We start from the raw sequence: 16224 nt of genomic DNA on the forward strand, positions 1-16224 counted from the left end.
ACGCAAGTGGGGGCAAGCTCTTAATTTCCCTTTACAATTTAGGAAAAAAGGCCAGGAAGAAAGTTCTCTCTTACCTGCCCTTTTCCCATAGGTATGTCTGGAGATGGAAACATGAATGAGTATAAACCTCATTCCCACAGAGTTTATTAAAAGCCAGTCTATTCTTAAAAATTGTTCAGAAGTAAGAAATAACAGTGATGCTGGTTTCCTAGGCCCTGGGATGGATGGTACAGTGCAAGAAACCATGCTACCCAAGGACATGGTTTTAAGGAAACAAGACAAAAAGCAAAACTGCTTTCTTAAAACTGCTCAGCAGGGCTTCCCTGGTGGCACAGTGGTTGGGAATCTGCCTGCCAGTGCAGGGGACACAGGTTCGAGCCCTGGTCTGGGAAGATCCCACATGCTGCGGAGCAACTAAGCCCGTGAGCCACAACTACTGAGCCTGCGTGTCTGGAGCCTGTGCTCCGCAACAGGAGAGGCCGCAACAGTGAGAGGCCCACGCACCACGATCAAGAGTGGACCCCGCTCGCCGCAACTGGAGAAAGCCCTCACACAGAAACGAAGACCCAACACAGCCAAAAATAGATAAATAAATAAATAAATTTATATATATAAAAAAAACCTGCTCAGCGTTGATGTAGTGGTACTCTCTACAAAGCAGAGCACATCCATGTCACTCCTCGTCCACCTCCCTCTCTGCTCCCAAGCTTGTGAGTATACTGTAAGCCTCGAGGTGTAAACACTGAGCATAGCTATGTTTAACTAGTCCAGTCAAGTTAGCAAATCAATTCCCTTCTCTGAGCCTTGACCACCACATCCACAAAATGGGGTCACAGCCACCTCATAAGATTGTTTTGAACTTCAAAAGGCTAGGTACCAAAGTGCCATGAAAATGACGGCTGATGTAATCAACGGTGGTTGCTATGCCTCTTGTGGTACTTTCTGTCAGAGATCTAGGCTGCACCCTGGGTCATGGGCCATTCTGGAATGGCTTCTCTCATTCTCCTTTCCTGCACTCGGAGTCCCATCTGTGAGGCCCAGCTCAAAATCCACCTTTTGCCCAGAGCCCTCTCTCTTTATCTGATGCCCTGAAATCCTGCCGGTCTTGCTGTGCCACGTGCTCAGCTCCTGTGCATGCCCAGCGCCCTGCAGTCATCCTGCACACACACCCCGGGCTACCCACTATCAGTCTCGTGAAGGCCTGGCTTGTACCTCTTTGAATCCCCACCGGACCATGAAATTGGAAAGGGGCCAATAAATATTTGTTGACCAACAGAAGCCATGATTAAATATGAACAATATTTTTTAAAATATCACCTCAGAATATTTCATACTCCCTCCCCTCCCTGCTCTCCCACAGCTAAGTGAGAAGCAAGATGGATCAGAACTAAGATTTCAGAACCAAGAATCAATTTAATTTTACAGTATCAAAGCATGGAAATCCCCCAAATTCAACACATAGCAGCTGTTATATTTGCAAGTGAGAAGGGTCAGCTGTAAAAATATAGCCCCTAGAATCATGGTCACAGGGCAGACTGCAAGAACACTTCCCCAGGACCCTCCACTGCAGACGCAGTCAGAAGTCCGCGCAGGTGTGCCCTGGGCCAGCAGCCCTCTACTTCTTAATCCCCACTTTCTCTTTCACAGACTGAAAAACCCCTCCTACCCAACAAAATGCACTATTTCATCTTATTTTAATTATTCAAAGTCACACATAACTGCCAAGCAGAGCTTCGGAATGGGTCAAGCTGTTCAGTATTCTATTCTACTCAGAGACGACAGAATTCAGGGGGCAGGGATGGTGGTGCGGGAACAACTTGATGGTTTAGTTGGTCAATGTAATCTCATGGTTTAAATGTTTTATTTCTGTTTGGCTTTTCCAAACATCAAAAATAAGCTCCACAGTCCCATTCCTACCTTCTCAAAGCCTCAAGCACTGGAGGGTGGATTGGCTATCAGGGCTGCTTCAGTCAGACCAGGATGCTCAGGTAATACTTGGAGATAACCTCACCTGGAAGAGGCCTGCCTGGGGCAGCAGGATGACTGGGGCACCTGCCTAACAGAAGAACTGTGTCTCCTCATGTAGAGATGAGGGCGCCAAGAGAGCTTAACAGATGTGCTCAAGCTTATATACCAAGTGACTGATGCTTAATTATTCTTTAAAAACTGTTTATGTATAAAGTTACAAACTTAAGGAGAAAGCAAACAGGGGCTTAAAGGGTGCCTTTAAAATCCTGTGGACTATTGGGAAATTCTGAATATGTGTTGGATTTTAGGTGGTGTTATGGAATTATTGTTCACTGTTCTGTGACGATAACAGTATTCTACTTACACAGAAGAGTGTCCGTATGACTAGCAGATTCATGATAAAAACTTGGGGGGAGGTGTCACTGTATACGGAACTTGCTTTCAAATGGTTCAGGAAAAGAGACATTGTGTGAATATGTATGTGGTGTGTGTGTGGAAAGAGAGCTCAAGAGATAAACTAGGTGTGGCAAGACGCTAATAGGGGAATCCAAGGGGAAGGTATTGCAGTATTCATTTTACTTTTCTTTAAACTTTTCTGTATGTTTGAGAATTTTCAAAATAAAACGTCTTGGGAAAAAATAAAATCCTGTGATAAAGAGGGAAGTTACAAAAATTCAGAGCCAGGTTGGGATATGGATCTGTCAAACACCTGCTTCAACCTACAACAACAGAGCACTTCTCCTCTTCCTCTCACCCCTCCGTTAGGGGCTGACATGTTCATTATCTTCTCTCAGAAAGCCCACAAGGGAGGCACTTGGCCAGTGGGCCCCTTTAGCATCCCACCCCCAACAAAGTATTTACTGGCTACCTGTGCTACAGAAAAGGGTTAAATGAGGCGCACAGAGACTAAGGCTTTGAAAACTAAGACGCAATAAGAACATGAGAAATCACTGTTGCATCTACACCAAGTTCATTCCTACAGACAGCGAGCACACTGTCACCAACAGAAAATCACGACCACCAGGAGCTGGACAGAGAGAGGAGAGGAGGCGGAAGCACAGAGAGCCCCAGCTACGTGCCGTGGGGCTGTGCGCTTGCTCTCTTTTCTTTTTAAAACATCTTTATGGAGAAGTAATTCACATTACCACACAATTCACCCATTAAAGTGTATAATTCATTGGTTTTAGTGCATTCACAGTGTGCAACCATTATCACAATCCAAGATTAGAACACTTCAGCACCTCAGAAAGAAACCCTTACCCATAAGTGGTCACTCCTCATTTTCCCCCCAAGTCCCCACGCCCACTCTTCGGCAACCACTAATCTGCTCTCTGACTCTATGGATTTTTAAATTCTGGACGTTTCATATAAATGAAATACTATAATATGTGGCCTTTTGTGACTGGCTTCCTTCACTTAGCATAATTTCAACCTTCATCCACGTTGTAGCTGTCTTTCCTTTTCATTACCAAATAACATTCCATTATGATTCCAAATGTAATATCCACATTTTATTGATCCATTTACCAGTTGATGGGCCTGTGGGTTGTTTCTACCTTTTAGCTATTATGATAAATAATGCTGTTATAAACATTTGCGTACAAGTTTCTGGGTGAACATATGTTTTCATTTCTCTTGCTTATATACCTAGAAGTGGAAGAGCACAACCATATGGTAACTCTATTTAACTTTGTGAGGAACTGCCAGACTGTTTTCCAAAGTGACTGCACCGTTTTACATTTCTACTAACAGTGTGTGAGGGTTCCAATTTCTCCACATCTCGCCGGCACTTATTACTGTCATCTTTCTGATTACAGCCGTCTTAGTGGGTGTGCAGTGGTATCTCACAGTGGTTTTGATCTGCATTTCTCTGATGGCTAACGATGCTGAGCATCTTTTCATGGACTTACTGGACATCTGTATATCTTTGAAGAAATGGCTATTTATTTTTAAAAATAATATACATATACTTATTTATTTTGGCTGCATTGGGTCTTCGTTACTGCACACAGGCTTCCTCTAATTGCAGCGAACAGGGGCTACTCTTCGTTGTGGTGCATGGGCTTCTCATTGCAGTGGCTTCTCTTGTTGCGGAGCAGGGGCTCTAGGCGTGTAGGCTTCAGTAGTTGTGGCACGTGGGCTCAAGAGTTGTGGCTCATGGCTCTAGAGCACAGGCTCAGTAGTTGTGGCGCACGGGCTTAGTTGCTCCGCGGCATGTGGGATCTTTCCGGACCAGGGCTCGAACCAGTGTCCCCTGCACGGGCAGGCGGATTCTTAACCACTGCGCCACCAGGGAAGTCCCAAGAAATGGCTATTTAAATCCATTGCCCATTTTTAAATTGAGCTAGATGTCTTTTTATTATTGAGTTGTAAGAGTTGCCTATATATTCTGGATACCGGTTCCTCATCAGATAAATGAATTGCAAAAAACTTTTTTCTCTAATTCTATAGGCTGTCTTTTCACTTCCTTGAGAGCATCCTTTGAAGCACAAAGTTTTAAATTTTGATGGAGCCCAATTAATCTGTCTTTTTTGTTAGGTGCTTTCTTACTTAATGCTTACAGTAATTGTGAGGAGTAGAAATTACTGATCCCATTCTACAAATAAGGAACATGAAGCTCAATGAAGTAAATGACCCAAGGTCTCACATAGGGCCACTGCACATGGTTCTGCCCTGCACAACCCATGAGGGTGAACAGAGCAGTCCTGGCCATTTGTTGGAGCTGGGCTATGAACTCAGGCCTTCTGACCAAGCCAGAGTTCAGGCACTCATACACTCTATGAAGGTTATAGTGTAATATGGCCGATTTTTAAACAACTTCCTCACATATTATACATTTAACATTCTAAGGATGCTGCCATTACTTAAAACTACAGGATTTTGGAGTCTGTCTTCGGAAGCTGTATGAAAAGGTATGTTTTATAAACATATTTAATTAAAGTAACGGGAGACTTGCGTTTATGAAGAAGCCAAAAGTTCTCGGTACTGAAGTCTGGAGAATAAGTTATTTGGCCAGATGGCACCATTTTGGATTTTTATACTGCGACACAAACCAACCAGTACCAAGCATGAAAAGTGATTAAAAGGTTCAAAGTACAGGTAGATCTAAGTCTGAAAAGAACGCAACCAGAACTGTTTCTAGCAATGGCAGCCAGATATGAAAGATACCAGAGAATATTTGTATAATGTATAAAAAGGAATCAGTCTGATGTATTTGAAAACATTTTGATATAAAAATTGGCCATCTCTTTACTTCTTGGTCATACCAGGTATACTGAATCAAAATCACTGAATTACGAGAGCTAATAAGGATTTCACATTTGGTTCAATCTCCTTATTTTAATTTGGTAAACTGATGCACAAAATGTTCTCATGACTCAAGTACTCATGAGAACACTAGCAGAATAGGGACTAAAATTTAAGGAGGATGCAGTTTCCATGTTCTATTTCTTAATATTAGCTGTTTGAACTCAGCATTTATGGTTCTTCCCCTCTCTCTCCCACACACCTCCAAGTGGACTGTACCATCCAAGACTCCTCTTCTAAAGGGTATGGAACTCTGCCCAGGCTCACTGTCCATCCTCCAACTGGATCTTTCCCTAATACCAACTTATCTAAACATCTCAAGTCCATGTAGATAGCTCTGACAGCAAATAGAAGTGACTCATTTTATAAAGTGAGTTCTGAAGGGATACTGCCAAGCCTTATTTCAAAAGCCAGGCTCTAGTTTCCAATGTAAGAATTAAATGGCTTTCTGCCTGCTGTTTCTGCCTTTCCCCCCTCACTTAAGGAAAGAAAGCCAAAGCTGTGTCTTGAGGGATTGCTCCATAAGGAAAAATCAAGGCAGGATAGAGTCTCAGGATGGGCCAGTGCAGGTTGGAAGTGGGCTAGCAGAAGGCTTGGGAAAAGAGAAGTGGATTCACGAGCAGGCTAGGTCAGTCCCCAGAGTGATTTCTCTCCATTGGCAACAGGTTTAAGTGCTGACACGGGGGTTTCCCACAGCTTCTACTGGCCTCCAAAGGCATATTTGTCATCGGAGGCTCTTGATGAAGCTGTACATAAATATCTGACTGTTGTTAAATACAAAACAAAACAAAGCAAAAATATTCCACAGGAACCAAATCAAAACCAGCTGTGAGGGGGAGAGGCCAAAAACTCAGTGTAAGTGCAAAAGTCCCAGCAGAAACACTTGTTAATTGTGCTATTTACTTTGCTAACCAGTAAATTGTCATACCAATGAAGTCATATCACATGACTATAATGTTTTTCATATGACTTTCCTGCTATGAGAGAAATGGGCATTTTATTTTCTAGAATTCTGAATTCTGTAGTGGATGAGTCAAAATCTGAGTTTTAATTCAAAAATCAACCCATCGGCCGAGCCCTGTTCATTTCTAGTCTGTTTATGATCTTACATCCTATATTACAGTTGGTGTGCTAAACTTTATAAATGATCATTCATTAATCCCCAATTCTGCAGAAAGCAACTTCTGCTTAATAAAAATGCAATTCTTTTGAAAGAATGCTGTAACTGCAATCCTAAAAACATAACTGTATGATACAGCATCAGTCAAGGGGAGAAAACATAGCCTAAAATTAACCTTGGAATCATGAAACTTGCAAACTTTCAAGAATGAGAATGAAATATTTCAGGAAAGTTGGGTCATGGAATTTTGGAATTTGAGTATCTCCAGGATATACCAATATAGCTTGTTTCATTAACTCTTATAATCAGTGTTTTCTCTCTACTTAGATAGAATTTGAAAATTATTTGGCGTTTCCCACAGCACTATGTTGAACTCACAGTTGGAAGTCAATCAGTACATGTGAACTGATACTTGATGAAAAATAACCCTAAGAAGATAAGTCACAGCACATTTTATGAAAAGATGGCTAAGTCATTCACATGTTTGGTTTAGACTAAGCCTTTCTTCAACAAATTCAGCAATTTAAACAGTATTTGGTGAGCACTTCAACAGCTTCGTGACTTGGATATCTTGTGTTTCATCAACTTTAAGGCCATTTCCTTTGGTTCCAACTGGGATAAACAGCCATCTAGGAGCCATATGGACCTGGGGTCAATCTCCAAATATCCAAACCCATTCTCAGTAAGGGTCTTGAGAGGAAAGGTCAGAACTCCATGCAAAATTCCCTACTCAGCCAGCAACATTTTAAGAGGGTAAAAAGCTGAGTGGGGCCTTTTAATACCTCATGGGCAGATGCACCTACAATTTGGCAGCTAGATGGGCTACAAAGAACACGAATCTCTGTCCAATACCCTTTCCTTATGAAATGTTAGCATTACCAAAAACATTTCTGATGTGGGTATTTAAAATTTTTTAATCTACAGCTTGAAATAAAATTAATATACCACACACATTTCTCATTTAAGTATTTTTCTTGCATCCTAGCTCTATAGCTTCTCCTCATTATGCTAAATGAAACAGAATAATTTTATCTGTGAAATCCATCTACCACTTCTGTTCTTTTTCTCCAAACTCTATCTCCATCCTATCTCTAATGCCATCGAGTCATTTTCACTCATTTATTCCACTACCTCAAAATCATCATACCCCAAGACAAACTTGCCTTTGTGAGTCTGGCGCCCCGCTCCACCCCACCGCCAGTCCCCACTCTGCACCTTTGCTCCTCGACCCCTCCTCCAACAGAAACCAACCTGGCAGTTTGTTTGTTAATCTCAACAGCACTATCATTAAACTAGTAACCTGGACTAAAATAAGGGCAATCATTTTTGTATACTTGATGATGGAAGGGAGATGGGTGCAAAAAACTGGGTTGCACTGGTCAATCTCACTAAATCCGGATGATTCTGTCTTGAATATCTCTCTCCATCTATTCTCTGTGCCCCTTTCTATGAAAATAAAGGGATTTGTAGTCTCTAGCGGGATCAGCTTTGTATGCATCCTTCATAAAGGGGATATATTTAGGGAGACAGACCACAGGTGTTAAGGGATAGGAGAAAGTTTAATAGCATCAAAACATTTTTTTTCCTTTAAATTGAGAAGAATTACCTTGCTACAATATGGATGAACCTAGAAAACATCATGCTAAGTTACAGACGTCAGACACAAAGGCCATGCATTGCTTGGTTTCATTTATGCAACATGTCCAGAATCGGCAAATCCCCCGAGACAGCAGGGAGATGAGCGGTTATGAGGACTGGAAGGAGCAGGTGGGACCGAGGACTGACAGCTCAGTGGGTACGGAGCTCCTTTTCGTGGGCATGAGAAGGTACTAAACTTAGGAAAAACAGCAGCGTAACAACTCTGTGAATGCGCTAAAAACCACCTGATTGTATGCTCTTAAAGGGTAAATTTCATGGTATGTGAGTTATAGGTCAATAAAACTGTTACTAAAAAGTACATTATCTGATTTCAGGTAACGCCCACTAAATGCTCACAATCTGAGTGACACACTAAAGACTCCTGGCCTCTGAGTCCTTTATCCCTAGGATGCCCTGGCCCTCCCCTCCTGCCCGACTCCCTCCGTACACTTTCCCTGCCCAAATCCAACTCTTATTTTTAGAGAGCGCCTACTCATCCTTTAAAACTAAATGGAATATTTGGTCCCTGGGAAGTTCTCCTTGACATCCCTACTCCCCCAGGGAGTAACGTCCCCTGCTCCCTCAGCACCTAATATATAAATGACTAAAACATTTCTGATGATACTAGAGTTCACCATTTACGTCTCTGCTTTGCACACTAGACTGTGAACTCATTTCATTAACTTCTGTATTCAGTCACCAGCATAGTGCCTTGCTACCAAGTTTTCAAAGGCTGTTCAGTAACGGGTTTTTTTTAAAGCTAGTATTTGTACAAATACATATTTTGTAAACAATGTATCACATGATACTGTCACGTATCTTTTGCAATTCCAGTGTTGATGGGTGAAAACAGCCCAAGATGAGAATTAATTGGGCATTCCTGATTGCATTGCTAAAATAAGTAAGTTGGGACCTTTCTATATGGGACGCAGAAGTTTGTATTTTTATTACTGAAAAATGCACTGGGAATCAACTATGCAAATCAAAACACTAGCTTTACACAGTGTATATGTATATATTTTTTGATATTCATACTTATTTATTTACACACACACTTCTCACAGTAAAGTAAAATAATATAGGCAAGACAATGATTTTTGTTGCTCTGAGGTCTGCTGGTGAGAATTATCTTTTTAAAACACAATCCTATTTAGAGCTTTTTAAGAAAAAGAATAATCCTTTCCTAAGACAGGAGTTGCGAATCCCAATAACAATAAGGGTCATTAACTGAAGAACCTCTTTTTTTTTTTTTTTAAACGTCTTTATTGGAGTATAATTGCTTTACAATGGTGTGTTAGTTTCTGCTTTTTAACAAAGTGAATCAACTATGCATATACATATGTTCCCATATCTCTTCCCTCTTGCGTCTCCCTCCCCCCCCACCCTCCCTATCCCACCCCTCTAGGTGGTCACAAAGCACCCAGCTGATCTCTCTGTGCTATGCGGCCACTTCCCACTAGCTATCTGTTTTATATTTGGTAGTGTACATATGTCCATGCCACTCCTCACTTTGTCCCAGCTTACCCTTCCCCCTCCCCGTGTCCTCAAGTCCATTCTCTATTAGGTCTGCGTCTTTATTCCTGTCCTGCCCTAGGTTCTTCACAACCTTTTTTCTAAACAGAGCATCCTCACCTAAAGAATACCTTTGGGCAAGAAACTAACAGCAGTGTGTGTCTCCAGGAAGAGAACTGGGTGTTAAGGGACAGGTGCAGAAGGAAGGTTTCCTTTCCACACAGAATATTTTTATGCCTTTAAAACTTTGTATCAAGTGCATTATTTATCTATAAAATTTTCTTCCTGGCTCCAGCTAACATCACTATAAAGGAATGCAGGCCTGGGGCTGCCAGACCTGATTTTTCAAAGAAGCTGGAAATGGGAACATTCATATTTTTAGGTAAAACTCATAATTTTTAAATTTTTAAATGTTGGCTTTATTCAGAATTTAACACGTAGGGTAGGCCAAACAAAACACACCTGTAAGCCATATCTGGCTCACAGGCCAACCAGTTTACCACCTCTAATCTAAAATTTGATGTGTAACTTATGATTCCAAAACTATAAATGTAATTTAATAGAGGAAAACTTCAAAAAGAAAGATAAGACTTGTGGATGAAATCATACCCCCTTCCGCCCTACCACCTAGCTGATATTGCTCTCAAACTTCCCCTTCTCCTTCTGGGTCTTTGAAAAGATTATGAATGTTTGACCAACCAAAACGCAAAACAAGCCAGGTTTAATGAAGGAATCGGCCCATTATCCTAGCATCTGCTCTGTTTTTAAAGAGTGAAACACGGGATCAATTTCAAGTTGCAATTCTTCCAGGCAGTTAAAGAGAAGTATGCGAATTATTTCTAGCTGGGTGGAAAAATTCCCCCAGCCAACTAGTCAAATGACTGCGTGGTTGAAAAGACCCGTAAGTTATTTTTCCCTTGCCATCAGCACTGCTCAAAAGAAAAAATGGCAGCCATGATCAACATGATACTCTGAACCATGTCTGGGAAGCCAATCACAGCTCTGAGGAACATCTCAACATCTTTTAAAGTCCTGTAGAGATGCCGTTCATCTCCTGAAAATGAAGCTAAGATACCCTATGTAGGTCTAACTATTGGTCATAAGTGGAAGATTGCATCTGCTGAATGCCCAGAGGACACCAAAGCAAGTCAAAGAAGAATCAGTTTCAGCTCTAAGTCTAGCACTAGAAGAGCACTATCATGATTTCCTGGGGTGGCTAAAACTCTTACTCCGGTCTGCTGAAAGCTTCACAAGGTTTCCTTCTGCTATTTCTACATCGTTTTCCTATACTCAGGGCTAGTTCCAGTCTTGTAAACACCAGCCTTTTCACCACCAGCTAGTGCAGTATTGGGCTTGACCATCACTCACTGACCACTGGGGCTTCCCCCAATGTTGAGCATACAAAACCCCAGGCAGAAATCAATGAACTATGTTACTCAACATCTGTTACTCAACAGAGGAACTATGTTTTACTCTCAACATCAGTTACTGTGGGACTGATGGTCACTTTGCAAGTGTTCCACTCCCATAGGATACAGGCACTCAAGGTTTTCCTTATGCAGCTTGTGGAAACGCTATGATAGGCCACATTTTTCCTAAGAGCTTCTTTACCTAGGCTACTGGGTGGGGGTGGGAGGTGGGTAGGGAATGGCTGGGGGAGATGTTGGTTTAATCTCATTTAATCTCATTCATCCATTTTGAGGAACTGTCTGTTTGGCCAAGTGACCCAACAGTGCCACACATACACAGCATACCCTTTTCTAAGTACAGTGAGCATTTGGAAAAGCAAAATGATCATCTATTTTTTAATCCCTGTCTTAAAACACACACACACACACACACACACACACACACACAATGGTAGCAACCCAGGAAATTACAATTTGCAAAATATTCTAAATGACAAGCAAAACAAAACTCTCTTAGGTTGTAACTGAGGAAGCCATTTCGTGGTGAGGTTCAGTGGCCTACAAAGATGGGTTCAGTTGTGAAATAAAAGACATGGCCAGAGTCCAATGTCTTCCCTGACTTGCATTTTGATGTATGGACATCACAGCCAACCCTCCAAGGGCCACAGGCATGCTGTTCTTCAGTAAGGACCAGAGGTGCTTGGAAATCAATAACCTATACTTCCTTTATCAGCAATTTTGTGCATTTGGAACCTACCACACAATAACCTGCACACTGCATCATCCAGCAGCTGCAGAAGGTTCATTTTCTGATAACTAGCAGACTTATTCAGCGATTTTGTCCTAAGGAAAGAATTGTAATGAACTGCTTCCTTCCTTTTCCATAAATCCGATTATCAAACAGGTTTGAAACACATCAGTCTTCTGAACAAAATGTTTGTTTTAGTCTTACCTCAGCAGCCTGGGTCTCTTGATGCAGCAACGTAAGACCAGTCAAATCCTCTAAGAAGGAATGCGAAGAATTAAACACCTTCACCAGGAAATTAAATCCTTCTCGTTCATACTGATCAAGAACCTGTAAGATATTTATACATATAGATGTATTTAAGGGGGCTGTAGGCTTTAAATGCATATTAAGAGTTTCACTTCTAATAATCACTTGTCAAAAATGGAACTAAAACTAGAATTAATAATTAATATGGGAAAAATCAATATGGTAGGCAAAAAACTGTGAGGGCTTAGGATTTATTATTTTCTCCTTCTTAGAAAGAATGACAACATCATCTTCCAATTTAGATGACGGTATTTCTCAAACAAAGTAAGTTACATGCAAATTCACTAAAACTTCTAGAAGAGTTGAGGGTGCTGATTCTAAAGTTCACTTTTTAGGAGAAAAATAATAGCAAGAGAAGAGTCAAGAAAAAAATTTTTTAAGGATAAAGGGAAAGGGTGGGGACAAAAGCGTGGGAAATGTGGCCTACCAGCTAGTAAAATGCATTAAAAAAATTTTTTTAATGTAAAAATGAATTTCACCAAGCATATCACAAAAGAAGTTGCCCAAATAGTCAATAAACATATGAAAAGTTGCTCAACATTACAAGTTATCAGGGAAATGACAACTAAAACCACAGTGAACTACTACTTCATACCTACCAGAATGGCTAAAATGAAAAAGACAGAAAATACCAAGTACTGACAAGGAGGTGGAACAACCAGTATTCTCATGGGAAGGCAAAATGAGATAACTGCTTTAGAGGTTTAACATGTATATGCCCTGTGATCATGAAATTCTACTCCTAGATATATACATCCAACAAAAAATATGTACATATGTGCATCAGAAGACCTGAACAAAAGTATCCATAGCAGCACTATTCATGATAGCCTCAAACTAGAAACTACACAAGTGTCCATCAATAGTAGAATGAATTAACAAACTGTGGTTTATTCATGCAATGGAGTAACATACAGAAATAAAAACAAACAGACAACTACATGCAACAATATACATAATTCTCACAAACATAATGTGAAACAATAGAAGGGAGAAGCGGTATGTGCTACAGGATTACAATTACATAAAGTTTTTTTAAAAAATGAACCTGTGGTGTAAAAGTCAGGAGAGTGGTTATCCACTGAAGGACTGTAATTGGAATGGGGCACAGGAGAGGTCCTGAGATGTTGGTAATATTTGTTCCTTTATCTGGGTTCTGGTTACAAAGGTATACTTTGTGAAAAACTATCAAGCATGTTTTCATATACATGTTGTCCTTCAACAAAAAGATCAAAAGATAGGAGACCACTAGTCTTCTGAGAACAATGTAAGAACATATGACTACCTAAAAGCAAACCACACACACACCAAAAAAATGACTATCACGTTTAGAAATTCCACGATCATAAGAACTGTGAACTGCAGAAAGCAAACACTGAACCATAATGTCTTGGAAATTCTCTCAAAACTCAGAATAAATAAAGTGATGAAAGTTTCAAAAAGCAGACATTGAAGATAAATCTAAGAAATCAACACATGAACACAAAGGTTGGAGAAGCAATAACACGATATAGAAAGAAGAATTAGAAAATTTTTTTCTCCATTCAGAAATGAAAATGTATAAGCCCTTCAATCCAGCAATTCCACTTCAAAGACTTTTCAAAGACTTTTTGTTGTTGTTGAGGGTTGGGGAATTGTGATTCCCTTTTTTCAATATTCTTCAATATTCAATTATCTTTTAGTTTACACAGTGAACATTTTAAAGAAAACCTGATGATGAGAATGTTGACTCTTAAACAGCATGCCCACACCATTCCTGCTTTTACCCTGCTTGCATGGGCACAAAGACTGATGTGTAAGGACACACTGCAACACCGTTTGCAGCAACAAAAGATTAAGAATAACTACCCTTTTAAAGGGGACTGGTTAACTAAATTGTGGTATATTTACAATCAAGGACATAACCAGGGTCCATTAAAAGAATGAGGCAGTTCTATTTTTCGTTTAAGGAACCTCCATACTGTTCTCCATAGTGGTTGTACCAATTTACATTCCCAACAACAGTGTAGGAGGGTTCCCTTTTCACCACACCCTTTCCAGCATTTACTGTTTCTAGATTTTTTGATGATGGCCATTCTGACCAGTGTGAGGTGATACCTCATTGTAGTGCTAACACACATATATATGGAATCTAAAAAAAAAAAAAAAAAAAAAAAGGTACTGATGAACCTAGTGGCAGGGCAGGAATAAAGACGTAGACGTACAGAATGGACTTGAGGACATGGCGGGGGGCAGGAAGCTGGGGCGAAGTGAGAGCAGAAACTAACACAGTATTGTGAAGTAATTATACTCCAATAAAGATTAAAAAAAAAAGAATGAGGTAGTTCTATAGTACTAACATAAACTGATTTCCAACAGAGAGATATATTAAAAAGCAATGTCCAGACCATGTGTCTAGTATTAATATTTTAAAAATAAAGGTGGAGGAGGAGAGAGGAAGAAAGGGAAATGCATATACGTATAGGCTTGTTTTTGCATATATCATCTCTGGAAGAAAACACACACACACACACACTCACACACACACACACACTCACTCACACACACACACTCACACACACACACCCTGACATCAAGTGGTTGCCTCTGTACATTCTTCTACACTACATGAAGTTTTAAAACCATGTGCACATATTACTTCATCAAATAATATTAAAATCTCAATTTAGTTTTATTTTTTTCTTCAGTGCTGGAGAAAGTTCTCAGAAGAAGACGAAGAACTCTATATAAAGTCCTAATGAAGAAGTTGGAGCTAGAAACGAGGGGCGGCTCTGCCCCGGGCACACAAGTGTGTAGGTAGAGGCCAGCAAAGCAGTTGAAGTGTTAAGTTAGGAAAGAAGGGAACTGGGGGCCAAGGAACTCTAAGGTCTGAACAGCAGGCAGCAAGGTCATCTGCTGCCAGAAAAGGGGATGGGGTGGGACATGGAGGTGGAGGGGGGTGAGGACAGTCTGGGCAGCTGGGTGCGGAATGTGAGAGGGCAGCTGCTCAGCAGCGCATTAAGAGTGCTGAACCATCTAAAGCCCCTGCTCAGGACAGAAAATATAAGTTTGGGGAGAAAGGTAGTTAAGGACCCATCTAATAAGCTTGAGGACTGGCCAGAAAGGGTCAAAGAACTTGAAGGGCTAGTGAGCAGCGATGAAGGGACCTGAGGCTGGTGAGGAAAGACCTGCAGGCTGGAGGGACAGAGAGACGGAACGTGGAGAGCTGGAGAGGCAGGGGATGACTGTTAGGCCCCAAGGCATTAACGAAGTACAGTCTTTGGCTGATTAGCCACAGTAAATTAATTTGACAATCCAATGCCTGGATAAAAAGGCACTTAATAATTGAATGCCTCAGTAATTATGGGAGTCCTTACAAACCAGAATGTTATCTCAGGAAAAATGTGCATAGAAAGTAAGTGATCTTTTTTGAAATGCTAAATGCTGTGTGTTTAGTGAACTTACTTTTTTTTAAGAGGCATGATATTAATATTGCTGTTTTTATTTTTTTTAATTGACATAGAGTTCATTTACGATGTTGTGTTAGTTTCAGGTATTCAGCAAAGTGACTCAGCTATACATATATATACATATATTCTTTTTAGAGTCTTTCCCCGTACAGGTTATTACAGAATACTGAGTATAATTCCCTGTGCTATAGAGTTGGTCCTTGTTGGTTATCTATTTTATGTACAGTAGTATGTATATGTTGATGTCAAACTCCTCTAATTTATCCCTCCTCTCTTTTCCCCCTTGGTAACTATATGTTAGTTTTCTCTGCCTATGGGTCTATTTCCATTTTGTAAGTAAGTTCATTTGTATTTTATTTTAGATCCCACATACGTGATATCATATGGTATTTTTCTCTTTCTGTCTTAATTCACTTAGTATGATAATCTCTAGGTCCATCCAGTGATCACTTATTCCTGGGTGAACTACTAAACTAATTAAACAGCTACTTTGTGCTAGGTTTCCAGTAAGGTTAAAAAAAAAAAAAGAAGACGTGGGAGTGAAAAACGGGCAAAAACTTTGAAAACAAATTTGGAGTAACTCCAGAGATGGCGCTTTGTCAGACCTTAATTATTCTCTGAGATTTCAAGCCTACATATCCACAGCTAATTGTGTAGTGCTACAAACCTGGACAGTGAAAAAACTAACAGCAAGGGCCGAATGAGTGAAGGCCTCCCCCATAATCAGGATGTACAGCAAGTTTAAGGCTGAAACATTATTAATAGCTC

General features: G+C 40.5%; 1 protein-coding gene across 1 annotated transcript in view; it reads right to left on the reverse strand.

The window, feature by feature from the left end:
• ATG7 (autophagy related 7) overlaps nucleotides 1-16224 on the reverse strand; it is a 239995-nt gene that overhangs the window by 107582 nt on the left and 116189 nt on the right. The window contains exon 18 of the mRNA XM_081247220.1: nucleotides 11906-12028. Within this exon, the coding sequence (XP_081103346.1) occupies nucleotides 11906-12028 (123 nt within the window). The remainder of the gene's footprint in view (nucleotides 1-11905; nucleotides 12029-16224) is intronic.

Source organism: Mesoplodon bidens (assembly GCF_964165515.1).
Source record: "Mesoplodon bidens genome assembly, chromosome: 10".
Taxonomy (NCBI): Eukaryota; Metazoa; Chordata; class Mammalia; order Artiodactyla; family Ziphiidae; genus Mesoplodon; species Mesoplodon bidens.